General features: G+C 42.8%; 1 protein-coding gene across 4 annotated transcripts in view; it reads right to left on the bottom strand.

The window, feature by feature from the left end:
* The window catches only part of KMT5B (lysine methyltransferase 5B), a 53,745-nt gene extending 27,884 nt beyond the window's left edge, over positions 1-25,861 (bottom strand). The window contains exons 1-3 of one of the 4 annotated variants that reach the window (XM_060104286.1): positions 25,262-25,861; positions 7,148-7,383; positions 341-488 (exon numbers count right to left, since the gene is read on the bottom strand). In XM_060104286.1, the coding sequence (XP_059960269.1) occupies positions 341-488; positions 7,148-7,307 (308 nt within the window). In that variant the 5' untranslated portion in view covers positions 7,308-7,383; positions 25,262-25,861. Of the gene's footprint in view, positions 1-340; positions 489-7,147; positions 7,384-24,986; positions 25,154-25,261 lie in introns of those variants that run through there. The other 3 variants (XM_060104283.1, XM_060104287.1, XM_060104284.1) reach the window with 3 other exon arrangements.
* Positions 25,862-26,272: the final 411 nt, after the last annotated feature.

Genomic DNA, 26,272 nt, shown 5'->3' with positions numbered 1-26,272 from the left:
TATTTAGGTAGAAAAAAATCATACACATTTTCAAGGTTTTACAGGATGCATATATTTCTTTCAGCTAATTCTCATCAACATTTAAAAGAGAATATGGAGATGTCTCTCCAACTTTGTATTTTAATAGAAGTATCCCAAGATAAAATAAGAACATGGAATTAAAACTGACAACTCATGGAAGCTTATGTTGCTTTTCTTGACTCACACATGGAAAATCCTCCTGCAGCGAAACCTTTCCTTTAATGTCATTTTAAATTCTGACTGAAAGTAAAATTAGCCGTCTATTTTCTTAAGTTCAACGATATCATCTGTTCCACTCAGGATAAAGACTTAAAATTACCTAGTATTCATTTTGTGTGTTTGAAAACCTAAATAGGGATCAAGAACCAAACTGGTTGCTAAGTCATCATTTTCACAGAGTTCCTTGGCAGACATTCCAGAAGATGGTACATATCGACTCTGTCCTTCAAATCCTGAATTACCATTACCTGTGAGAAGAAAAAAGAAGAAAAATTAACTCGCACTGAGTACTACTTAAATCCACCTTAAAAACCTTTAGCTTCACTGCCCATTCAAGTTAGTAATTAAGAATTGAAATTGCTTATTTCTATCAGTTTTACTAATTAAGAATGGAGTACCCTTTGCAAAAACAGAAAACCAAATGCAGTAAATTAAACCAATTACTGAGAGCATTTTTGTTAGATAATATTATCAGGTTTCCCAAGAACAGGGTCTGGATAGTTGTGAGACTCTGGCTCAGATGCCTTACTTGCCTCTCCAAGGAAGATCTGAGACACAGGAGATGGGCAGATGCTCATCACAGTAGCAAGACAGCACAAAGGGCCACTACAGACAGGGCTGGCATGAGAAGGAAACAAGAGGAACACAAGATACCCTCTGCAGTAAGTGCCAGAAGGCTAAATCTCAAGAACCAAAATGGAGTCTCAAGGCGTTACCTTCAACTTCCTGCTTGTGGGCAGATGTGTGATTATCATCCCCACTTTGCTGGAAACTCAGGCCCAGAGGTTAAGAATCTTGCCTGTGATTACAAAGCTAGGTAGGAGAAGAGGGGAAAGAAGTAGAGAGAGACTGATAGGCCTATTTCTAACACCTGTTTGAAACAGATTTTGAAGGAATGGATAAAAATAGGGAAGTGACTGAAAAAGATAACTGAAGTAACTGGGTTTAACTATGGAAGAAGAACAATGTAAAGAGAGGAAAGGAAGGCCAAATTTGTATGGATGAAGTTTCATCAGTGCTGATTCACGTTTGATGCATACATCACTGAGGGTCTTCATGGAGTCAGCACATGCAATTACAGAGGATTCCAGCAGTATATAACTTTAAGCCTCTCAATATTAAGAGGTGGAAGAATGAGTGACAAAGTGAGATGTCTAACCTTTTCACCCACTGTTCCAATAAATAAATAAACACGTACATGTAAGACCCTGCCAAAGGGTCAGTATATGATTTTGAATCAAATTATTTGCACGTAGGTATGTATAAAACTATCAAAGTTACATTTTCTACAACAGCTTTATTAACATTTAATTCACATACCGTACAGTTCACCCATTTAAAGTGTACAATTCAATGGTTTTAAGTATATTCACAGAATTGTGTAACCAGCACCACAATCAATTCTGGCACATTTTCATCATCCCCAAAAGAAACCCCATACCTACTGGAAGTTACTATCCATTTCTCCCTCCCCCACAGACCCTGGCAACCACTAATCTACTCTGTTTCTAGGCATTTGCCTAGTCTGAAAATTTCATATAGATGGAATCATGTGTTTTTTTGTGACTGGCTTCTTTCGATTAGCATGTTTTCAAGGTTCATCCACGTTGTATCATGCAGCAGTACTTCATTCCTTATTATGGCCAAATAATATTCCACTGTGTGGGTTGACCACATTTGGCTGCACCATTTTATGTTCCCAAAAAACAGTGTATGTAAATTCTCCACATCATCACCAACACTTGTTACTATTTGTCCTTTTGATTTCAGACATCCTAGTGATTGTGAAGTGGTGGTTTTGATTTGATTTTCTCTGATGACTAATGATTTTGAGCATCTTTTCATGTATTGGCCATTTGTCTATCTCTGTCTGTCTATTCAGATCCCTTGCGCATTTAAAATTTGGAGGTTTTTTTTTTTTTTTTTTCAGTACGCAGGCCTCTCACTGTTGTGGCCTCTCCCGTTGCGGAGCACAGGCTCCAGACGCGCAGGCTCAGCGGCTATGGCTCACGGGCCCAGCCGCTCCGCGGCATGTGGGATCTTCCCGGACCGGGGCACGAACCCGTGTCCCCTGCATCGGCAGGTGGACTCTCAACCACTGCGCCACCAGGGAAGCCCTGGAGTTTGTCTTTTATTATTGACTTGTAAGAGTTCTTTATTCTGGATACTAGTCCTTTATCAGATATGCGATTTGAAAATATTTTCTCCTGTTCTGTAAGCTGTCTTTCCACGTTCTTGATGGTATCCCTTAAAGTTTGCAACTTTGGTAAATTTCATGTTACTTTTTTTTTTTCTTTTGTTCCCTGTGCTTTTAGTGTCATATCCAAGAAACCACTGCCTAATCCAAAGTTATGAAAATTTATGCATATGTTTTCTTCTGGGGGGTTTTATAGTTTGAGCTTTTAATTTAGGTCTTTGATCCATTTTGAGTTTTTTACATAGTGTGAGGTCCGATCCAACTTCATTCTTTTGCATGTGGATATACAGTTTTGCCAACCCCAACTGTTGAAAAGACTATTCTTTCCTCAATTTTATTGGCACTTTGGTCAAAAATCAGTTGACTACAAACATGAGGGTTCTTTCTGGATTCTCAATTCTATTCCACAAATATATGTCTATCCACATGCTAGCATAAGACTGTCTTGATTACTGCAGCTTTGTAGTAAGCTTTGGAACTGAGAAGTATGAATCTTCCACATTGTTCTTTTTTAAGACTGTTTTAGTTATTCTGGATCCTCTGAATTTCCATAAGAAGTTTAGGATCAGCCTGTCAATTTCTGCCAAGAAGCCAGTTGAGATTTTATAGGGACTACATTCAATCTTCAGGTCGTTTGGGGAGTATTACCATCTTAACAGTATTAAGTCGTCTCATCAATGAACATGGGATGTCTTTCCATTTATTTTTCTTTCCATTTACGTATTTATTTATTTATTTATTTATGGCTGTGTTGGGTCTCCGTTACTGCACACGGGCTTTCTCTAGCTGCGGCGAGCAGGTGCTACTCTTTGTTGCGGTGCGCGGGCTTCTCATTGCAGTGGCTTCTATTGTCACGGAGCACAGGCTCTAGGCATGTGGGCTTCAGTAGTTGTGGCTCACGGGCTCAGTTGCTCCGCAGCATGTGCGATCTTCCCAGACCAGGGCTCGAACCCATGTCCCCTGCATTGGCAGACAGATTCTTAACCACTGTGCCACCAGGGAAGCCCTTTCCATTTGTTTAGATCTTCTTTTAATTTCTTTCAACAATGTTTTATCATTTTCAGAGTATAAGTTTTACACTTTGTTAAATTTATTGCTAAATATTTTTTCTTTTTGATGCCCTGTATATGAAATGGTTAATTTCATTTTTGGATTGTTTACTGAAAGTGCATAGAAATACAATTGATTTTTGTATAATTATCTTGTATCCTCCAACCTTACTGAACTCATTTATTCTAATATTTTAGTGGATTCCTTAGGATTTTCTATATACACAATCATGTCACCAGCAAATATTGTATTACTACTTCTTTTCCAATTTGGATGCCTCTAAGTTCATTTTCTCACCTAATGGTTGTAATCAGAACTTCTAGTACAATGCTGAATAGAAGTGGTGAGAACAAATATAGTTCTGCCTTGTTCGTGATCTTAGAGGAAACCATTCACCATTAAATATGACATTAAGCTTTATCAGGTTGAAGAATTCCCTTCTGTTCCTAGTTTGCTGTTTTTATCCTGAAAGGGTGTTGGATTTTGTCAAGTGCTTTTTCTGCATCTATTGGGATGACAGTATGGTTTTTGTCCTTGATTCTATTCATATGGCATTACATCAATTGATTCTCAGATATTAAACCAACCTTGCATTCCTGGGATAAATCCCACTTGGGCATGCTACAGAATTCTTTTCATCTGTTGCTGGATTTGGTTGGCTAGTATTTATTGAGGAGTTTTGCATCTATATTTATTAGAGATATTGGTCTATAGGTCTTCTTTTCTTATGATGTCTTTGGTTTTGGTAGCAGGATAATACTGGCCTTCTCTTTGTAGGTAGTGTTTTTTGTTTTTGTTTTGTTTTTGAAATTACTAATTCAATCTTTTTTACTTGCTATAGATTTATTCAGTTTTTGTATACGTAAGATTTCTTATTAAGTTGGTTTCAGTAATTTATTACTTTCTACAAATTTGTTCACTTAATCTAAGTTACTTAACTTCTTGGTATACAGTTGTTCATAGTATTCTGTTACAATCCTAAGGCAGTAGTAATGTCCCCTCTTTCGATGTTGATTCTTGAGTTTTTTCCTAATCATTGTTGCTTAAGGGTTTGCCAATTCTTGTTGATCTTTTCAAACAACCAACTTTTTAGCTTTGCTGATTTTCTCTATTCTCTACTCTCTATTTTGTTAATTTCTACTCTGTTATTTCCTTCTTTCTGCTTGCTTTGGGTTTAGTTTTGCTCTTTCTGGCGTTTTAAGGTGAAAGGTTATTGATTGAGATCTTTTTTTTTAAATAAGTTTATTTATTTTTGGGTGTGTTGGGTCTTCGTTTCTGTGCGAGGGCTTTCTCCAGTTGCAGCAAGTGGGGGCCACTCTTCATCGCGGTGCGCGGGCCTCTCACTGGCGTGGCCTCTGTTGTTGCGGAGCACAGGCTCCAGACGCGCAGGCTCAGTAGTTGTGGCTCACTGGCCTAGTTGCTCCGTGGCATGTGGGATCTTCCTAGACCAGGGCTCGAACCCATGTCCCCTGCATTGGCAGGCAGATTCTCAACTGCTGCGCCACCAGGGGAGCCCCTTTCTTCTTTTTTTAGTGTTCACAACTGTAATTTCCCTCTAGGCATTGCTTTAGCTGCATCCCATAAGTTTTTGGTATGTTGTATCTTCATTTTCAATCATCTCAACGTATTTTCTCATTTCTCTTTTGATTTCGTCTTTAATCCACTGGTTATTTAGGAGTGGGTTAATTTCCACATATTTGTGTTTCCCAAATTTCTGTTATTCATTTCTAATTTTACTCCATTGTGGTCAGAACATATATTGTATGATTTCAATCCTTTTACATTGATTGAGGGGCTTAAAGTATGGCCTAGTCTATGGTCCATTCTGAATAATGTTTCATGGCACTTTAAAAGAATGTGTATTCTGCTGCTGTTGGGTGGAGTGTTCTATAGATGTCTGTTAGGAAGAGTTGGTATAGGACTATTTGAGTCTTCTTTCCTTCTTGATTTTCTGCTTAGCTGTTCTATCCATTATTGGAAGTGGGGAACTGAAGTCTCCAAATTATTGTTGAATTATCTATTTCTCCCTTCAATTTTGTGAGTTTCTGCTTCATGTATTCCGTGGCTCGGATGGTAGGTGAAGTCGTTGCAGTTTATCTAAGTGATGCAATGCTTTGTTTCTCTTCATCATTGGCTCTATTTTTGCACCATTTGTGCCCAATAACATTCAGTGTGATGCTGTTCATCTTCACACTCTCTGGGTTTTTCCAACCCATCCCTCCAAATCTGTCTACACTTGGCAAAGTGTAGCTCATGTAATGGTCATTTTCTAAATCCTTATGTACCTCCAACAACCAAACTAATTAAGACCTTTTTGCACTGATGCCCAAAAAGGAGGCCAACAGCAATTTGAAAAAAAAAAAAAAAAAAAAAAAAAAGATTTAAGAGATGCCTAATTTACTGACCAGAGCCAATACCACTGCCATAATCACTACATTTCTCAGTTCCTTCAGCTTCCCACCACATGCTAAGGGGGTGAGGAGGTGTCCAGGTAGAGGCAAACCCATTAGTCTTGGGCTCTCTCCTTACCCCTCTCCCAAGCAGGGATATCTGTCTGGTTTTTTTTAAACAGAAACAGCGTCCTGATCTGATATGGAAAAGTTAAGGGCAGCCTGGGCCCAGTGAAGAGCATAAACCCATAGAAGGTAAGAAGGAAATGAAATCAGAACTGGTGCACTCTATCTGAAACTGTAGCAAACCCCAGGCTAATCAATCCAAATCTACTGGAAGTAGGCCAATTCCAACACAAACTAAGGCTATTTAGTTGTGGCTAAATTAACCTTAGGAAAAGAAGAAATATAAACAGTTGTCTGGGACTTCCCAGGGGGTCCAGTGGTTAGGACTCCACGCTCTCACCATCAAGGGAGCGGGTTCAATCCCTGGTCAGGGAACTAAGATCCCGCAAGCCGCATGGCACAGACAAAGAAAGAAAGAAAGGAAGGAAGGAAGGAAGGAAGAAAAACTTGTCCTTAACATGGCCATCTAATTTTGGACAGTATTTATATAGCTGCCTACTTAGCTTTACATTTATCCTGGGGCATTTTACTACTCTTAAGAGAACTATGAAACATGTATCAAATCTACACTTTATTGAACTCTCAGTAAGTAGCCTCATTTTCACCAAGAGATATAGAGGTAAAAAAGTAACTCATTATCAATACTTCTTCTCTGTTAGGTTAAACTGTTCACCCTATATAAATAGAAGAAATGGTGACAATTTGAAAAGCTGCCCTAACTTCCACTTATCATGTAAATTAGGGTTGACTTTATCATTCATATTACTCTATATAACTTTTAAAAAAAATACATACTTAAACTTACATCAAATATAAAAAAACACAGTTTGAACTTAAAAGAAATTTAATAGCAGTACTTTAATATTTTTAATAGAACAAATAACCATTCAGTTATAAATTCTACAAAATATAAAGTTATGCATATAAAAACATTATATTAAGAATTAAACTTGAGTTGTATACAATGTTTGATGGGAACAAAAGTTGATATAACTTTGAAAGAGTAAAACAACTATACTGTTAACTGTGAGAACATAAAAAAATTGTTTTGAAAACAACAGAGAACAGAACACACATTACAAAGTGGAAAGAATTACTGCCCCATATCACCATCAAAAGAGTGACAGTTGAAGTGTGTACATACATCTGCTTGACCTCCTCTCGGCTGCGTTCTTGCCAGCCTTCACGGTGTCCTTTCCCGTGTGCTGTAATTTTGATTGATTCTGCTGATGGTCATTAGACAACTTGCCTCCATTTCTCCTGCCATTCACCACCATGTTCTTGGATTCTCCCAACCACTTCATACCCACAGACAGCCTGACCCAGGTGCATTTAGTCACTCTCTTCAAATAGCTTAGAGAATAATTTCAATGTTCTCTCCTAACAGAAACAAAACATGAAAAAACAAAACAAAATGGGGAGGTAAATACATAAAAGATCATGCTACACAGACCCCTGAGAAATTTTCAGAGTATTCAAAGTAACTTTGCAATTAGTGTTTCCACTCCTCACAGACCACCTTGGCTCCCCCTGCATCCTGCGTCACGCTGAGGTCTACGGTGCCCCCAGACTGAGGGGGGACTCGTTCTGCCTTGCTCATTGGTTGTGCTCTGAGGAGTGATTGGTAACTAGTAAGTGCTCAATAAATACTTATCTCTTTCAGCTGCCAGTAAGAATCATCTTTGCTTCTTATTGCCTTGATACCTAGGTATATAGCTCAATAACCTGCTCAAATTGCACGTTTTGGTAACATTCTATTAACTCTGTGAGGAAACAAGGAAGTTCTCTCTTCTCTTCTGAGGAGTTGAAGAAAAGGCATCTCAGTTAAGCTTTGTCCACAACAGCTTTGTAACATCCTTTTGTTGCTGTTAGTTTGAAGTCAGGATTCAGGATATTTAAGGGACCAACATTCGAATATCAAAGTATTGCCCATCATGAAATACCCGCCTTAGCATTCCTTTACGATAGCAACAAAAATTGAGATTATTGTATTTGCTAATATAGTGGTATCCCTCACTATCTGAATTTTAATTAGCTGAATTTGGGAAAAAAATGTCTTGGATAGTGAGAAATGTTTGTCATTTATAAGGACCTTTGGAAGTGAAGGTATACTAGATGACATTTGTTGGAATGGAATGAGAAAGGATGTCCATGAAAGCACCTCATTACGGAATTATGCTTCAGTGTAAGTCAGACTAAAAAGGCTCCAGGATAAGAAAGTGTAAAAACAGAACCTGACAGCTAAAGGGACCCTAAGATTCTAGCACAACTCTTTCAATTTGCAGATGGAGCTGAGGCAGCACACCCAATGCCACAGCCGCAGCCAGAGGAGAACCAGGCGTTGCCGCCCAAGGGCCTCTCATCTCACCACACCAGACAGAGCTCATCTTCCCTCACTTTTTCCAAACACACAGAAAAGTACACACGATAAATTATTCTGAAGTGCTCCCAGAAATATATACCTGGAAACGCCTTTAATGATACCCAACACAAATACAAAATATTAATTTTTACTTGACCTCCAGTCTCTTTCACGTCACAGGAATTTTGTGTGAATTCCGTGAGGTAAAATGTGGGTGAGAGCAACATGCTTAGGTAAAAACGTGAAAAACAGCTGATCCATATTAAGGATACTTTTACAATTGTTCTCGAACATGTAATTTTCTCTTGGTTCCTTCACTATTAAAATTCAATTAGTATTCAACTTTTATTGTGCCTATCTTTTGATTCTTCTTGTAGGCTTCACTAAACCCAGAAAAATGCTGCTACTTAAATAATAGGAACGGGCAAGTAAAATATTGATACATCAGTTCTAAGCTCAATATTTTTCAACTAATACACTTTATCAAATGAAACAGAAGACCCCCAATTGATGATCAAATATCTTATATTTATACTTAGACGACCTGTCTTTCTGATTGGCTAATGCCTTCATGTTCCAGGAAGTCTTCCTTGACCCTCACTGCCAAATCCAGGTGGACACGCCTACTATAAAACTGGGTGAGGGGGCTTCCCTGGTGGCGCAGTGGTTGAGAGTCTGCCTGCCGATGCAGGGGACACGGGTTCGTGCCCCGGTCCGGGAAAATCCCACATGCCGCGGAGCAGCTGGGCCCGTGAGCCATGGCCGCTGAGCCTGCGCGTCCGGAGCCTGTGCTCCGCAACGGGAGAGGCCACAACAGTGAGAGGCCCGCGTACTGCAAAAACAAAACAAACAAACAAACAAAAAACTGGGTGAGGGACTTCCCTGGTGGCACAGTGGTTAAGAATCCGCCTGCCAATGCAGGGGACACGGGTTCGAGCCCTGGTCCGGGAAGATCCCACATGCCGTGGAACAACTAAGCCCACGTGCCACAACTACTGAGCCTGTGCTCTACAGCCTGCGTGCCACAACTACTGAAGCCCGTGTGCCTAGAGCCCATGCTCCGCAACAAGAGAAGCCACCACGAGAAGCCTGGGCACCGCAGCCAAGAGTAGCCCCCGCTCGCCCCAACTAGAGAAAGCCCACGTAGAGCAATGAAGATCCAACACAGCCCAAAAAAAAAAAAACCCTGGGTAAAAAGCCCTTATGTCACCATATAGTGAAGGGCCTGTCTGCCTCCTTAATGGACTGAGAGCTCCTGAGGTCAGGAACTTATTTTTCTTTTCTCTAGTACAGCACAAAGTAGATCAAAGGCACTCAACTTATGAAAGAATAAATAAATTAGGTTGTGGTCTAAACCACCTCACAGGAGCTGCCACGTTTGTATCTTTTTTAAACTATAACTTAAAACCTGGCCTCTCCAAATGCTCTTCTTCCTCAAGATGCCTGTGCTGTCGCAGGCGGCTGGAGCAGCTCTGGCACAGGCAGGACACGGCAGGGATCAGCCATCACCACCATCAACCTCCCTACTACCTGCCACTATGCTTTCTGGTTCACCCCCGACTCTGCACCTCCAGAGAAAAAGAACAAGAAGGTGGTAAAGCACTTTGGGTCCTTTAGGAAATTCATCTCAAGAACACCCACATATAACACACAACTTACAGATAATGATGGAAGAATGTGTCTTTAAGACTCTTTGGAGTCCTAATACTTCCTCAGTGATTAACACATAAAATGTAACTATACGGAACAGAAAAGAGCAATGTGGCTTCAGACAGAATTAAGAGACAAAAGAAGAGCAAGTCACCTCTCCAGAGAATCCTTAAGTCGCAACCAAGCTTCCGACTCAGAGATAAAAAGCGGAAAACCTGGGACGAGGCCCAGCAATCTGTGTTTTAATAAGCCCTCCAGGTGATTCTGACACTAGTTTTCCAGTGTCAGAACTATTGTTCTGAGTTACTTATTCATTCATTTGTTCAACTGTTAGGGCAAAGAGCAAATACCAAAATTTTAAGAGGTATGGAATAAAAATTTTTAATTTGAGGAAATTATACCTATCAACCGAAGTTTTCCCAAGAATTTGGAAAAGTTCACCAACAAATCATTTTAATAGTATACTCTAGCTACTGTGTACTAGAACACAGTGTGGAACACAGACTGAGATCCACTCTAACTTACACATCATTTCAATTAAATGTGGGTTAATGATCCAAAATGGAGCAAATTCCTAACCCTGGGTCTCACTTATATTGCAGTCAACTGATATTATTTTGTTTGAACTTAAGGTACCATAGCATAACAAGCACTGTCAATCACAAGACGTGGCTGAATTTCACTAGTATGAACACACTGTATGTTATGTCTGGATGTATCCTAGCAGAGGCACCAATACTCTCCATTCGTCCAGATAACAACAGCTATCATTAAGGCAGAAGACTTAAGCTCACAATGAATATTTTGTAAAAGCAGTTCTAGTAAAGCTATCAGAAATTGGGGGCTATTTATAAACTTTTAGTTCAAAACGAACATATACTCTACTAATCATCAGGTCACTGTTTGTTCTGCCCTCATGAGTGCAGGATCTGCTGTTGGCATGATCATTCCCGTAAGACTACGAGCTGGAAGAACACTTACGTATTAAAGGTGGAGATGGAATTTCAAAAGCTAACACAAGTGGATATTTTAGTAGGAGAAACAGGAGCTGAAGACATCGGGTGGCTCCCCCAGAGCTCCCCCTCCCAACAGAGCAAGGGTGCAGTCTCTCTGGCTTGGAACCCAGCTGGCTCACATGGAAATACTACCATGGTCGTGGCTTGGTGGACGTATCCGAGCTAACTGGTCACTGACTATATCTAGAAGTTAAAATTGCCTCAAATTTATTCCAAAATCGGCAGAAAGACAATTCTCAAGAAAGGAGTACTGGCGACTCCTTAAATGGCCTACCTAACAGCTACAAATCTTCCTCTGATCTGATTTCCCAATATAAAACTATCATGAAAATTATTATCGACACCTACTACATCCCAGACACTATTCCAGGCACTGAGGATACAGCAAACAAGGTTTCTAACCCTCATCTGTGCCTATATTCTAATGAAGGAAGCTCTGGGAAACAACAAACTAACCAATAAATGCCAGCACCTTGGAGAAAATAAAGCCGTTTCTAAGTGGCAGGGAGTGTTTCAGGTGGAGCCAGGGCGGGACGGGGAAAAGCGGGGCAGCACTGGGGAGAGTGCACCAGGCAAAGGGCGAGTACAAAAGCCGAGGGAGAAAAGCAGCTGGTGTGTCCGAGGACCAGCACAGAGCCCAGTGTGGCTGCAGCAGAGCAGGGGGTAAGAGGGGCAGGAGGAAGGCCGGAGGGCCTCCAAGCCCCTGCTGCGACGTGGGCACTAACTCCCAGGAGAAAGCAGAGGAGTGACAGGAGTTAAGTGTTAAAGGCCCAAGCTGGCTGCTTGTCATGTGGCGAAGAGTTTGAATGCTTTTGAAAAAGCAGGTCTAATAAAGCGACTAACAATTTGGGGGGACGAGAGAGAAAGCAGTTAAGAGACCACAGCAATCAATGAGAGGGGAAATAGATGCTGGTGGCTTGCAGCAGCAAAAGCAGCGAGAAGTGGTTGGTCTCAGGACCTTTTCCGAAGTTTTGCCGACACCGTGAAAGAGAGAGGGCTCAGATGTGCTTGCAAGTGGAAGAATGGAATTAGCAGTTATGCAGGTGACAAAGACCACAGGCAGGTCGGGTTTTGGCAGGGGTTGGGGCGCAGGAGTTTGGTTTGGTCATGTTTGAGATACCTATTAGAGACCAAGCAGAGATGTTTAGGCAGCTGGGTCTGGAGGACAGGCCCAGGCTGGATGTATAAACTTGGAGTCAGGGGACTAATGGGATTTCAAGCCATGGGGCAAGAGGAAATCACCTAGGAAGGGAGTAGAGATAAAAGAAGTCTAAGGACTGAGGGACACCCAAATATTTAGCGATCAAGATGAGGAAACAGCAGCTAAGGATACTGAAAGGAGCAACTAGTGAGGCAGGAGGAGAAGCAAAAGCAAACCAGGGCCCAGTGCTTCAGGAAGGAGTGACCCAGCTGGGCACAGGCTGCAGTTGCTCATAAGGCAAATCTCTGAAGAGTTGAAAGTCATGACAGCTGGGCCACTGTGAGCCTCTCTCAGAAACGACAGAGAACTTCTGAAATGGACATAATGTCTCGAAACATGGGCTCATGGGGAAAGAATGAGATGGCAGAAAGGACTCTAAGGAATAATGAATAGAGTCCTAAGTTCTTGTTATTTGTTTCAAACAAGAGAAAAAGAGTCCAAATTTCAGGTGCCAGAAAAGATATGTGTAATATTCACAGGATGGGAGATGGTGGAAATAGGTTAATTTGAGACCAGCATGCCTTGAGAGAGTTTACAAGGATCTTGTTTAAAAAAAAAAAAAGTTTTTAAACGAACAGATTAATTAGTTCTCTGGCCTGGAGTAATAAATCACCTGAGTATGCTGATGAATTGAATCCCTGAGGGTTCTGTGCAAGGCTTTGCCCCCTCTATTTTTATGAGTGTTCACAAAAATGACACAACCGGGCTCTAAGGAAACGCAGCTGTGACTATGCTCCGGCATGGGCACACCTTCCTTCCACCCCCAGGGACTACCTGAAATCAACAGGAAATCAACAGGAAAGGTTTCACTGGACCAATAGGTGGGGAAGGATGCACACACTTCAGATTCTAGTATCAAATGTAAACAAAGGGGCACACAATTTATGACAATACAAAACGTACTAGAAAACTGCTAAAGTAAGAGTTGCATTTAAAGAGGAAAGTTTAATCACATTTTAATACCACGAAGGTAAAATGCACACACACACCATCATACATTCCAAATCACCAACAGCAATGGCTGTCTTTGGGGGAATGGGATTAACATCAAAAAAAGATTTCTTCCCCAAAATGTTTACAGTGAACCTATTTATTTATAATTGGAAAAAAAACAAACAATCCGCTTCCCCCAATACTTGATATTCACGTTTCTAAAGAAAGCACAGAGTTGTTTCATAGAAAAATGCGTTTGGTTTATGTGAAGTGCCCGCTCTACTCCCAGTGATGGACCCTCAACAAATGTCAACACCCTCCTATCCTCCCACTGTCCCTTTATGGACACACACAAGGATCATAAACTCTTAGTGACTTTTGAGCTCAGCTGCTCACCTCCAATTTGAGAACTCTGGTTTCAATTCTTTTTCATTAAAGCTTTTGGAAAGGAATTTTTTGTTGAATATCCTAAACACAAATCAGGATTTCAAAACATCTGTCAGAAAAATGAAAATATTGATTCTGAAAGACTACCAAGAATTTCAAAATAATTCCTGTGCCATTACCAAGAACGCTAACCAGTTTACAAGCTGAACTTGTCTGCAGATAGTTTATCTTAGAGAAATTATCCATCGACATGGAAACAATCCCCAAGTGGCTGAAAATGAAAAGATAACATATATATTTTAAAAAGCAGGCTCTAGCTTGCTAGAGGACTTTTGAAAATCTTTATTGAGAAAAAGCAGAACAAACATTTTTCAAGTGATTCAGTTACAATTTGCTAAGAAAACAATTCGATACACCAGTTAACAGTTTTATCTTTGCAGAAAAAGATTACAAGCAATTTTTTTAACTGTTACATGACATATTCTTCAAAAGGTTCAACTTTTCAAAATGAACATATATTACTTTGTAATAAAAAAATAAAGGTGTATATAAGGAAAGTAAAACAGATTTCACAAAAATCCTTCTGCATCATCCGTATGTATGTAAGTTAAAGCCAATTTCTAAAACTTTAAACACAGCAATTCAAAAATCAGACTTCTAGGTTGACGGGAACTGAAAAAATATCACTGAACTACTTTCACAAGTTTTCGATGTCTTTGCTTGTGGACTCTGATGCTCAGGTGTCACAATCCCAGACTCCCAGGGGCTTTATATTTTAAATAAGCACAAGGAAGACAAACACAAATAAGAAGCATAGAAATGAAAGAAAGCACTGTCCAAAGAAGAAAACAACAAACAAACACACAGCTCCCCCCCCCCCAACAAAAACAACAAAGAGCACAAGGTGGACCAGGGGTGAAACTACTCAGACTACTATCAGTTCCAACAACATCCCACTACTTAAGTGAAAAACCAATTCCCCCTTCTAGGGCCTCATGTGTGCAGCCTATCTCACGTGTGAAAATTACATGCAATAGCAAAAATAAAAGTATTTTGAAACTGTTAAGAACTACCATTAACAGAATTTACCTTACTTACCAAGGCCTACAAGGTCCTGCATGATCCAGCCCTGCCAGTCTCACCCCTTGCTCCAGCTAATACTCCAGACACAGCCTAGCTTACAACCCTCTAGTGTGCAAGGCATCTTCCCACCACTGGCCTTTGCACTTGGGATACTGCCAACCTGCCCATCAGTCCCCACCTCCCACTCCACCACCCAGTAGATTGTCTGGATACATGCTTGAATATTTCTCCTTCATGGTGTTTATTACAACTGTATTCACTTCTTTATGTGATTACTTGGTGACACTTGCCTTCCCCACTGCAGTATAAACGAGCTAAGGTACACTTTCGTATCACTGGAACCGAGCACAAGGCCCAACATACCACAGGTCCATTCATGTCATACCCCCCTTTCTAGTCTCAAACGTAACTGCTACACATAAGCCCAAGTGGGTATTAGCTCTCTCCCTCAAATCTAAAATTACAAAAGGACTCTAATATATGTACCAAAGAATTCCATGTCAGTCTTTATCAACAGTTATTCCAAATTCATCTGCAAATAACATATAGCCAAGGTTCCATGGAATCCTACAGTAATAATTCACACAATCAGACCAGTTGAAGAAGCCATGAGAAGCCATGAGAAGCCTCTGGGATCACTATTCCATTGTAATTCTGTAATGCAGTTTGACAGGGTGATTGCCCAGTTGCCAGTTTCTTAGAAAGCTACCAGGAATCCACGATCTCACCTATCACCTTAAAACTTGCTCCTATGAACACCGTCAGAAATAAATCTCATTTAAGAATTTAGATGACCTGTCAGAGTTCAACTAGTCCTAGTGGTACGAAAGAAAAGTCTTGGGGATTTTTCTTCTCCTTAATTCAGCATTAAGCCCTTGTTGCTCTAAAACTGGAGCTGTCATGCAGATTCAATGCTAATCGGGTATCTAGCACCAAACTCCAGAGCAAAGAATAGGTCTTTATACTTGTAAAATAATTACTAATGACGTGCTATTATTAGCATTTTTTTTTTTTTTTTTTTTTTTTTTTTTTTTTTTTTTTGCGGTATGCGGGCCTCTCACTGCTGTGGCCTCCCCCGTTGCGGAGCACAGGCTCCGGACGCGCAGGCTCCGGACGCGCAGGCTCAGCGGCCATGGCTCACGGGCCCAGCCGCTCCCCGGCACATGGGATCCTCCCAGACCGGGGCACGAACCCGCATCCCCTGCATCGGCAGGCGGACTCTCAACCACTTGCGCCACCAGGGAGGCCCCTGACGTGCTATTATTAAAAGTATCATTTCTGCTTACCTTTTCCAGCTTTTGTACAGTCAAACTCATATGCGTTTTGCTTCAGCCAATTTAACAGCTTTCTCAAGTAGCCTCAGGTGGCAAAGCCCCAATCAGACCAGCAAGAGGATGGTGCCTGAAGAGAGCAGTTTCCCACCAATGCATAATAATGCCCCACCCACCTCCTTTTAGGATAAAATGATGGCTAGAGATAGCGCCACTAATCCTGCTAAGTTGGTTGCAATAACTTCTTTAAAGGAGGCTGGAAAATGGTCCCCAAAGATATCTATCAGGTCTTAATCTGAAACCTATGAATGTTAATTTATAAGGAAAGGGGTCTTTGGAGATATGAGTAAATTACAGATTTTGAGATGAAAGAGATTATCCAGATGGGCCCAAAATGTCATCACAAGTGCCCTTAAAAGGGAGAGGCAGAGGGAGATTTGACACCACACACACTTGAGAAGAAGAGGAAAAGAGTGGCGTGAGGTGGCCACAAGCAAAGGAATGCCACAGTCACCAGAAACTGGAAGAGGCAAAGAACAATGCTCTCTTAGAGCCTCTGGAGGGAGCCCTACCCATATCTTGATTTTGGTCCAGTGAAACTGATGGTGAACTTCCGGCCTCTAGAACCGTGAGAGAATACATGGCTGTTGTTTTAAGCCACCAAGTTTGTGGTACTTTGTTACAGCACACACAGGAAACTAATACAGAGACCATGAAAAAGCAAATCAAAGTAAAAATGCTTTCTAATTAGACTCCAGAAATACGTAAAATTCCAACATGTCACAGGAAAAGAGATTTTAAAGCACCTTTAAAAAGTTGTCTTAAATACACTTTTTAAAAAAGACATTTCCCCCTTCAACTGCACATGTGAAACACGGCTACAGAGCGAGCTATATGGATTCTGAAGATAAAGCTGGCGTCTCAATCACGTCTAGTTACTCATGCACGGATTAAGCAGTTACCCAAGATCTCCCTTAGACGTGACATACTGAACATTATTATATTTACATATATGTTTACAATAAAAAAAATGAAAATCAAAACTATTAGACTTTTTCACTTAGCAGACCATTTTAAACAGCAAAACAGCCACCGCTGGTTAAGTCTACGATCAGACGTTTGCAACACTTATACTTACTTATTCAGCCACTGAACTACAGCTGAGCATGTGATAAACTCCTCATTACAGAAAATACTGCTTCACAGTTCCTTATTTATGTACACCACACGTACACCAACACGTATCACAACAAAGGGTTTTATGTAAGAAAGATCTGTGTCTCCAATTGTCTCAGTAGGTATTTCTAAAATAAAGGTTTTAGCTGACGTGGTTGTTGAGGGGAATTCTGCCCCTAATCTCCCTAAAATCTCCTCCCCATCTCTCCGCATCTGACCCATCCGCTTACCTCGTAGGGCCTATAAGTAAAACCAAGGACGCTTCCTTTGTTAGAGTAGTCTCTGAGACCCGAACAGCGTTTTACTTTTCTATAAACAGATGCCACCTAGTGTCAAGAGTCTGTAAGTACAGCCCACAGTTCCTGAGAGGCTATGAGGTAAGTAGAACAAAGGACAATTGATTCTTACTGGGCAAAGATAAGGGTGAGAAAAAACTTCCAAAAGGTGGTTCTTGGGCTGGGTCCTAAAGGCCAGGTGGCAGACCGTGCAGGGGGCAGCGCGCACAGTGGCTCAGGACGTGGCTCGGGGTGGAGTCAAAGCATCGGAGCCGCCCTGGCTCCACTCACTGCTCTCCAGCAATGTGACCCTGGACAAGCCATTTAACCTCGCTAATGTCTCATCAGTAAAATGAAAAGAGGTTTGGCACAAGGATTAAATAAACAGAAACTGCTAATACAATAAAGGTCTCCAACTGTCGCCTCTTTTCATGTAACTAAGAAAGAAACAAAGAAGATATGTTGATGTATTATTCACAAAACTTTAAACAATCAAGTAGAAATTTCCCCTCCATTCCTCATCCTACCGTAACTCCCACAAGGAAAGAAAAAAAAAAAATCACATCACCTCATCCATTTAAAAAAGTACAAATTTTCAAGAGAATAAAAAAGGACCAGGGGTGCTAAGTTATGATACAGAGCTGAGATCAGCTTTGCTTTTCCTACAGCTCCTGAAGAGAAGGAATGTGACTTCTGGCAACAATGTATAATTAAACATCACTGAATTAGCCTCACATGTCAACATTCAGAGGGACTGCAGATTTTGTTACAACAGAATATACTTTGTTGTGTATCTGATAAAATATGATGTTACTGTAACTCCATTTGTTAAAATAATTGCTCCTCCATTCCCTTAGTGCTTCCTATATTAACTTTATCATTTGTCACGCCCTGTAAAGCAGGTACTTTTTTTTTTCCCCCGGTTACACAGATGAAAGACTGGAGAATTTGCTCAATTGTACTCATAAAAAGGATCCCACTAGCCAAAAAGCATGTGATTGGAGGCAGAGACCAGTTAGAAAACTAAATGCAACAAAGAGTAGAAATGGATGGGAAGAGAGAGGAAAGCTCTGGTGTTTCAAATACGAGCTTGGCAAGACTTGGTGACAAATCAGACATAGGGGTTGAGGGACAGAAAGGAAGTCAAGTCAGAAATCTCTAGTTGGGGTAGAAGTTTCAGTTGGGGAGACTGCAAGATTGCCATGAACTGAGTTAGGGACTGCAGAAGGAAGACATTTGCAGGAAAGATGAGAAAGTTTGGTTTGCTGAATTTGAGGATGGGGCACCACCCACGTGAAGCTGTCTTAAGATGTTAAAACTCAGGAGAGAAGTGACTGTGAAAAGAGTAACATTAACAGAGGACTTTACAATTCACCAAGCATTTCAACATTATCTTAATTCAAAAAATCACAGAATTTCAGAGCAAAAAGTCTTAGATTAAAAGAAACAGGCTCAGGGACACGTATTACCTGCCCAAAGTAATTCACTTCTTCTGACAAGATAATATGGTACCAATATGTGAAACCAAAAAAAAAAAAAAAAAGATTTTTTTGAGCTTTATCATGGTCAGTTAAATGAAAGGAAAAGGGGAGTGAAGAGAAAAGGAAATAAAATAAGCAACAGACACATGCTGGCACCGTGAGAGTCAGAGAGGCCTTGCAAAGGAGCATTCCCCACTTACAGCGCCTGGGGCACGCCGCTCAATGCCTAGCACAGTGTCCAACACACAGCTAAGTAATGTCCACTCAAGACGTGAGTGAAGAACTGAGTGCCATGGGGACGACAGAGAGACACCTCTTAGCTCCAGTTCTCTGGGCACCATTTCACACTATTGCTCGTTACCATGATCCAAGAACTGTGCTAATAACTTCACATATATCATATCATTTACCCACATCACAGTCCCTTAACATATACAATATATTTTAAATATTCATTAATGTATAATATTAAATTATACAACATAATTCATATAATAAAAACATTAAATATATACAACATATACAATACTACTATTATCACCCCCACTTTACAAAGGAGAGGAAGCCTTAGAGAATTAGAAAAAAAAATTAGCCAAGGTGGGGTTTAAAGACTGTACACTCTTGACACCATATAAGAAAGCAATATAATCCTGACTCAAATTTTTAAACATGCTTTGCCCCATACTTGAAGAGTAAGACCCTAGAACAAAATGGACATGGTTCCTGATTTTATGGAACCATGGTTCCATAAAATTCTGGTAAGAGCTATAAAGGAAACAACTAGGATATCAGGAGAGAATAATATAGGAACAAACTTTAGACTGGATGATCAAGGAGAATAAATCAAAAGCATAAATACAGAAACAATCACCTTCTTTTGGGACCAGAAACACTCCTGGTATCTATTTATATCCACCAAACAAATATTTTCTGAGGCAACTGGCTTTGTCTAAATCCTCCTCTGAATAAGGTCTGATTTTTGTTTCTTTTTTAACGGGAAGGGAGAAGCAGGTTTGTATATGGCCTCTCCGGCTCCAGACTCTATGGGCTCACTGGCTGAAGGATCACCCCCTTTCCTCTTTAGCTGGGGGGATCCATCTTCCTAAGAGTAGGTTGGTTTTCTTGATAAAAATATATATCCCTTCGTAACATGCAACATAAAGATTTTTTTTGAAAATAAAAATACTTCTCAGAGATCATTAATACTTTTCAGGGATCATATATTTCAACCTTGTTATAAAAATGAGACAGACAAAATGAATCATTCGGAAGACCTAGAATCAACTCAATCCAACGTTTATCAAGAACCTACTGGGAGCCATCGGGCACTGTTCGTGGTGCTGGAATATTGGTTGTGTGCAGGGAACACTAGAGGGCGCACGAGAGTTTCAGCTTTCAGGAAAATCTGCACAGGGCTACTAAGGAGTGGGGGACCTTGCAAAACCAAACAGAAGCATGTGAAAACCAAGTATCTGATGAACAGAGCAGAAGAGTACAGAATAGGAAGCAGAATGACCCTTCACTGAAGGGATCTTTTTGCCTTAAAGCTGAGAGGCAATCCTAGTGTCATGAGAGATGTACTGACCCGGTGTTCCTGTAAAGATGTGCAAGTTAGGTGTTTGTTGCACCCTAACACACATGACTGAGGGTTCACCAGCTTGGCAACCCTATGAGGTAGGCGAGACAGGTATTATTGCTATAAATGAGATGGCTAAAGCTCAGAATGAAGTTGCCTTCCTGAAGTCAAACTGCTTTAAGTGGTAAGGCGGAGTCTAGAACCCTAGCATTCAGGCCTAAGTCTGGGGTTTACTTCAATATTTGAGTCACATGTGCATCACCCACAAACAAACAGGCTTATCACTGGGGAATGCTTCCTAGCTCCACTTTTCTTTGTGTACTCTTATAATACAGAAAATAAGACATCTTGCAGAAATGCAACTCATAGGTAGGAGCCACAGAGATGTGGGAACCATACAGACCTTAAGAATTAGGCTTTTGGGACCCTAGTCTCCAAATTCTAAAACCCAACTGAATGTAGGCTGTACCATCAACTTAATAATATTTCAAAACAAGGAGAAAAGACTACATGGAATATACAGATGAACTATGTAAACCAACTGGAGAGTTGGCAAAATATGATTAAATTAGCTCTTAGAAGTGAGAAAATGGGTGGCGATCAAGTGTAAAAGATAAAGTATAATTTAGAATTGGAAGTGATCTCAGAGATTAATGTTTAGTTATTTTACAGATGAAGAAACTAAGGCTTGGCCCTGTCAGTGTGTTACACAAATAAGGTGGAGCAGACTGGAATGCAGGTACTGATTCTTACTCCAGCGGACCTTCATCCAGCCCCAGAACTATACGTATAACTGTAGTTCTAATTATATACGACCTTAGAAGATGGTGCAGTGTTTGACCCTGTCTCACACAGATACCAGACAGCTTCAAATCTGGCTGGCAGACGTGGGAGCCAGAGGCAGTGAGTGACCAAAGTGGTCCAGTGGTCCTAGGAACCTTTAACCTGATGGAAGGAAAATCATGAAGCAAGGCATAATTTATAGTATAAATGACTACGGAAATCAGTGACTTCTTTTTCGCTTTTGTGACAATATTTTAGAATTAATGCAAATGGTTCTGGTTCCATCACCAACTATGGGGATCAAAAGAAAAGTGTTTTGTTCTTCTTTTTAAGCTAGACATAAATGCTGATTTACAAAAATAAGGTGATGAGTCTGTCACGCACAGATGGATTCTCTCTATTCCACACCTTTAAAATAGCAAAATCCTGTAATGCATGTAAAATAAGGTGTGCATGACTAAAATTTGGGGATGTGTCTGGTGAATAAAATAAGATATAACTGTAAGTGAAAACTTACTTAGACTTTCTGTAATCTGACTAGGACAAACTCCAATCACATTAATAGAAAAACACAGGGTTAGATATTGGTCAGGCATGACGTTTCCTCTCAACCAGCACTTCTAATCTTCTAGGAAACACCAAATTACAGGGAAGAAAAGGGATTATTGTAAGAACTAAAGTAAAAACAGATTTGTAGAACCTTTTTTTGGGGGGGGAGCGGAATGTAGAGTTGGTAGAAAGAATTTGAAGGAAGTTGTGAAACCTTCCTAAGCCCCGGGGTCCCCAGATTTGTTCGCTAGGACCCTTCCCCATTCAGCTTGTTAAATGAAACTCATTCAAAACCACAGGATTCAATTCAAAGATTTCAAAGTTGACAGTCTGTCCAAGAAAAAAATTACTTTTCAGATCACTGTGTTCTAATGGTTAGAACTCCCTAATACTTGAAATTTAAAGTGCATTGGCTAGTTTTATCCTGTAATAAATTTAAGTTTGTGCTTTTTATTGCAATTAAAACCATTTCCTACACCAAGACACATCAGTAAAATACATTTTTTCCCCAAAATAAAAAGTAACTAAAAATCAGGCTAAAAAATTAAGTTACATCTTACACATAAAATTCTTCTATTGCATAGAGCTCTATCTGAGATACAGATATCCTAAGCTCTCTTCCTGCATTTACTCAGTGTATCTATGGAACCAACAGTGTGTCATACTGGAACAAACACACATGGTCCCTATCTTTAACACTGTTGTGGAAAACTCAGCAATTAGTGTTCTAGGGCTGACACAGTCGTGTAACTCCTGCCCATGAAGGGGAAGGAGTTTGTGAGTGGGGAGAAAGTAGAGCTCATATGTGGCAGGCAAGAGTAGAAAATAATGGAACTGACATCATTCATCTGAAAGGATTTGCTCTCATAAGCCGTGGGAAGGGCATTCCTGTGGACAGGGAGCTGCTCAGATGCTTCACATACAAATGACTTTGCAACACAACCAGGCCACACGCTCATGTCCTATAAGCCCACAAATTGACACTCAAAGGGAAATCAGATTCAATCCCAGATACAGATGACCCAAGGGAAAATTTATAAACCAACATGTTCCACCCACAAAACTCTAAGCTCAAAGACACACAACCTGCTACCACTTCCTTCACATGCATATTCTGCTATACCCCTATCCTCCCCTCCCCCCATTTTGCCCACTGGTATTTGGTTCAGGTATGGAGCTTTCAAAACATAAGCACTTCAGTGTGTATGTGAAGACAAATGAAAACACAGGCAAGAGGGCACGTGGAAATGACTGTGAGTGTGGTTTCAAAGTTTACGGGCTAATAAAAAATTAAGCCTTACTCTACTCTCCTCTTGAAGAGTAAGTCTCCCCATTATTCTTTTCACACCCAAACTAAGTTGTTGTGTCAATGACAACAACGTTTTCAATAACAACAGAATGAACATATTTTGAAAAACTAAATATAGGGACTTCCCTGGTGGCACAGTGGTTAAGATTCCACGCTCTCAATGCAGGGGGCCGGGGTTCGATTCCTGGTCAGGGAACTAGATCCCACGTGCACGCCGCAACTAAGAGTTCACATGCCTCAACTAACGAGCCCGCCTGCTGCAACTAAGACCCAGCACAACCAAATAAATAAATAAATATTAAAAAAAAAGAAAAGAAAAACTAAGTATAAATCACTAAGCTCTATTAATTAACATTTTTCATCCAGTGTCTACTGAGCACCTACTCTGTACCTGCTCTGAGCAAAGGAGATAAATAACAAGCTCACAAGAAAGCTGAGGGGACGGTCAACAACCAAATATGATACAATGTAACAACTGCCCAGGGAACAAAGCAGAAGTGTGCCTTCTCCTGAGTGGGTCAGCCCCTGCCCTTATGTTGTAAGACGTCTGCAAGGGGTGTGAAGATTTATCCAGGAGGTAACACTCTCACTGGGCCTTCCTGAAGGCGAGTATTAATCCGGGGGAGGGGATGCGGGGATGCAGGAATGCCGGGCAGGGTGCGAGCAAAAGGCACCAGGCAGGGGGAAACCACTGGGGCCGGGGCTTGGAAAGGAAGAGGAGAATGCTTAGATGACGGACCCACACCTGCGGTGGAAGTTGCTAAACATTCGGCTACAAAGTAAACTTGTACCTATAGTAAGTAACTCTTTAAGTAAACTTCTCAGTATGCACAAATTATCTGCAATTATTTCAGGCTAAACTGATTGGCCCCTCCCGTTTCAAAATATTTACGCTTTTATAACTAGTCATCAAAAGTTACAGGCGTGTTCTTAATATTAAAGGGAAAAAAGCTTCAGCTGGCAACTGTTTCCTCTGATGACGCTATAAAGCTACGTTCAACTATACTTTATATCAAAATGGTTTAAATCTTAAAAGGTCCTGATGAGAAGAAGCACAATCGCAACCAGTCAGTTCTTCTGCCCACCACTCTAGATAAGATTCCCCCCCCCACGGTGAATTTCAGACGGCAAGTTCTTTAAAATTAACTTCGAAGAACACATGTTCACCCCCTCAGTATTCTTAAAAGTTCCCCCAGTCAATGGGTCGGGAGTAAAAGAGCTCTAACACGGGGTCAAATAAACCCAAACAGAAAGGGAGTGAGTTTCTCTGGGTCCAACGTGCTTCTCTACCATTCCAGCAAGTTGGCTCGAGTTGTCATCTTGTAAACGTTTCCCCCACTCTCATGGGTAGGGGTGACGCTGATACATCATCTTTGGATATGTGGAAAGAATCGAGTCACTCTGGGAGGACCGACGCCTTTTCTCGGGACCCGAGACGCCGGCCCACGGAGGGGGCCCGGGAGGCAAGCCCCGGCCAGGAGCCGGAGCCGCTGTCAGGGGAGGGACGGAGCGGGGCGGAGGACTGGCCCGGGAGGAGATCTGAAAGAAGGCTCGAGCCCAAACAAAAACAACCCAAAGTTGAGCGCGGCAGAGGGAGCAGATTGGGCGAGACCATTCACGGCTGCCCATTGGAGAAAAGGGAAAACAGAGTCCCCCAATCGCGAGCGGCGGGGCTGCTCCCCTCGTGCGGCCGCGGGCCGGCCCGGCGCTGCCCGGCGGCCGCTACCGCTCCCTTCCGGCGGCGGCGCCCACTGCAGGGCCCGCGCCCCCCGGCCGCCGCCGCCGCCGCCACCGCGCCCCTCCCCCGGCCGTCCCTCCACCCGCGAGGCCCCGGCCCCGGCCCCCGCCCGGCCCGGCGCCCCCGCTCCCGCCGGCCCGCCCCCAGCCCGCCGCCCCTGCGCCCCCCGCACCGGCGCCCGCCCCCCGCTCACCGCCGGGCGCTGCCCGCTCCTCCTCGGGGCGCGTCGAGGCACCGCCGCCCCGCCGTTGCGCTGGGGGGCCCGCGCTGCCCGGCGACACTTCCCCGTCCCCCAAGAATATTAATCACCAAAAATAATTCCAGAGAAAAATGGAGAGCAAAATCCAAGATGGCGGCGCCGGCCGCAGCACCGCCCGCTCCATCCGCTGTCGGGAAATGAGTCCCAGCCGCGGCCGGAGCCCCCCGCCCCCACCGCGCCGCGCCGCGCCCCCGCGCCGCGGGCCTCACCTCGCCTCTCGCGCGGCCTCGGGGTGCCAAAGGCAGCCGCTAGCCTGGTGGCTCCGCGTCCCGGGTCCTGGCGCCGCGCGTGCCGCCTCCGGTGCCTGGGCGCCCTCACCTCATAGCCCCAGAGCCTCGCCGTCCGCGCCGCAGACGCGTCGCCGCCCCCGGTGAGCCGCTCGGACGCCGCCCGGGAACGGTGGAAGGACACGAAAAGGAGTGCCCGCGGCCAGGCGGAGGGACACCACTTCGGATCGTACCGCTCTGAACGCCTCTGTTGCTCTTACGGGACCAGGGGTGGGGGGAGGCGGAGAAACCCGAGAAAGAAATGAGTTCCCCGCCGGGTGCTCCCGCGGCGGAGGAACAAAAAGCGAATTTTGAGGGGACGAGGTGAGTCGTTGCTTCGCTTCTCTCGCGGCGGAGGGATCCGCGTTGAGCAGTCGGCAGGGATCCCTCCGCTCCTCGCTGCCCTTTAAATTGCGGCTGGAGGCGGTGCCGCCGCGCGTCCCTGGGGCGCCACCCGGATCTCAGGTCTCTCTACGTACCCCGGCCCCGCGAGGCTGCCTTCGACTCTCGGTCCCTGGCGCAGCTGCACCCACTGGGGACAGCCCTGGGGAATGGGCAGGCTCCTCGCCCACTGCGCCTCCCGGGTGCGCCTAGGGGAGGCGGCCCCACGGAGGCGAGCCTCTTTGTTGAGGGAATGGGTGTCGTTGGAAGCAGATACACCCTTAAAGACCATGTGGGCAGCCTGAGCGTTCCACCGCGTAGTGTGGGAGGGAGGGAGGAGGGAGTGAGCCTGCATTAATTGGGCCACTGGCTTCCTAGTGTCAACCGGCCATTTCTTGAGCACCTACTGTGTGCCGGGCTTTCCGAGAAACGGGTTTTTCCGCTTCTCGCTCTAGTTGGGCAGTGCCGGTACCAAGAATGCAGCTCCCTCCAGGAGCTTTAGGCTGGTAGGGAAGTTGCCGAGAGGCTCACACGGGCCAGGTGCTGCCCTGCTGGGAGGGTGCGAAGCCTCGC

The sequence above is a fragment of the Mesoplodon densirostris genome, chromosome 7 (genome assembly GCF_025265405.1).
Source record: "Mesoplodon densirostris isolate mMesDen1 chromosome 7, mMesDen1 primary haplotype, whole genome shotgun sequence".
NCBI lineage: Eukaryota > Metazoa > Chordata > Mammalia > Artiodactyla > Ziphiidae > Mesoplodon > Mesoplodon densirostris.
The sequence above is the reverse complement of the archived record's forward strand: the minus strand, read 5'-3'. Positions and strand labels throughout refer to the sequence as shown.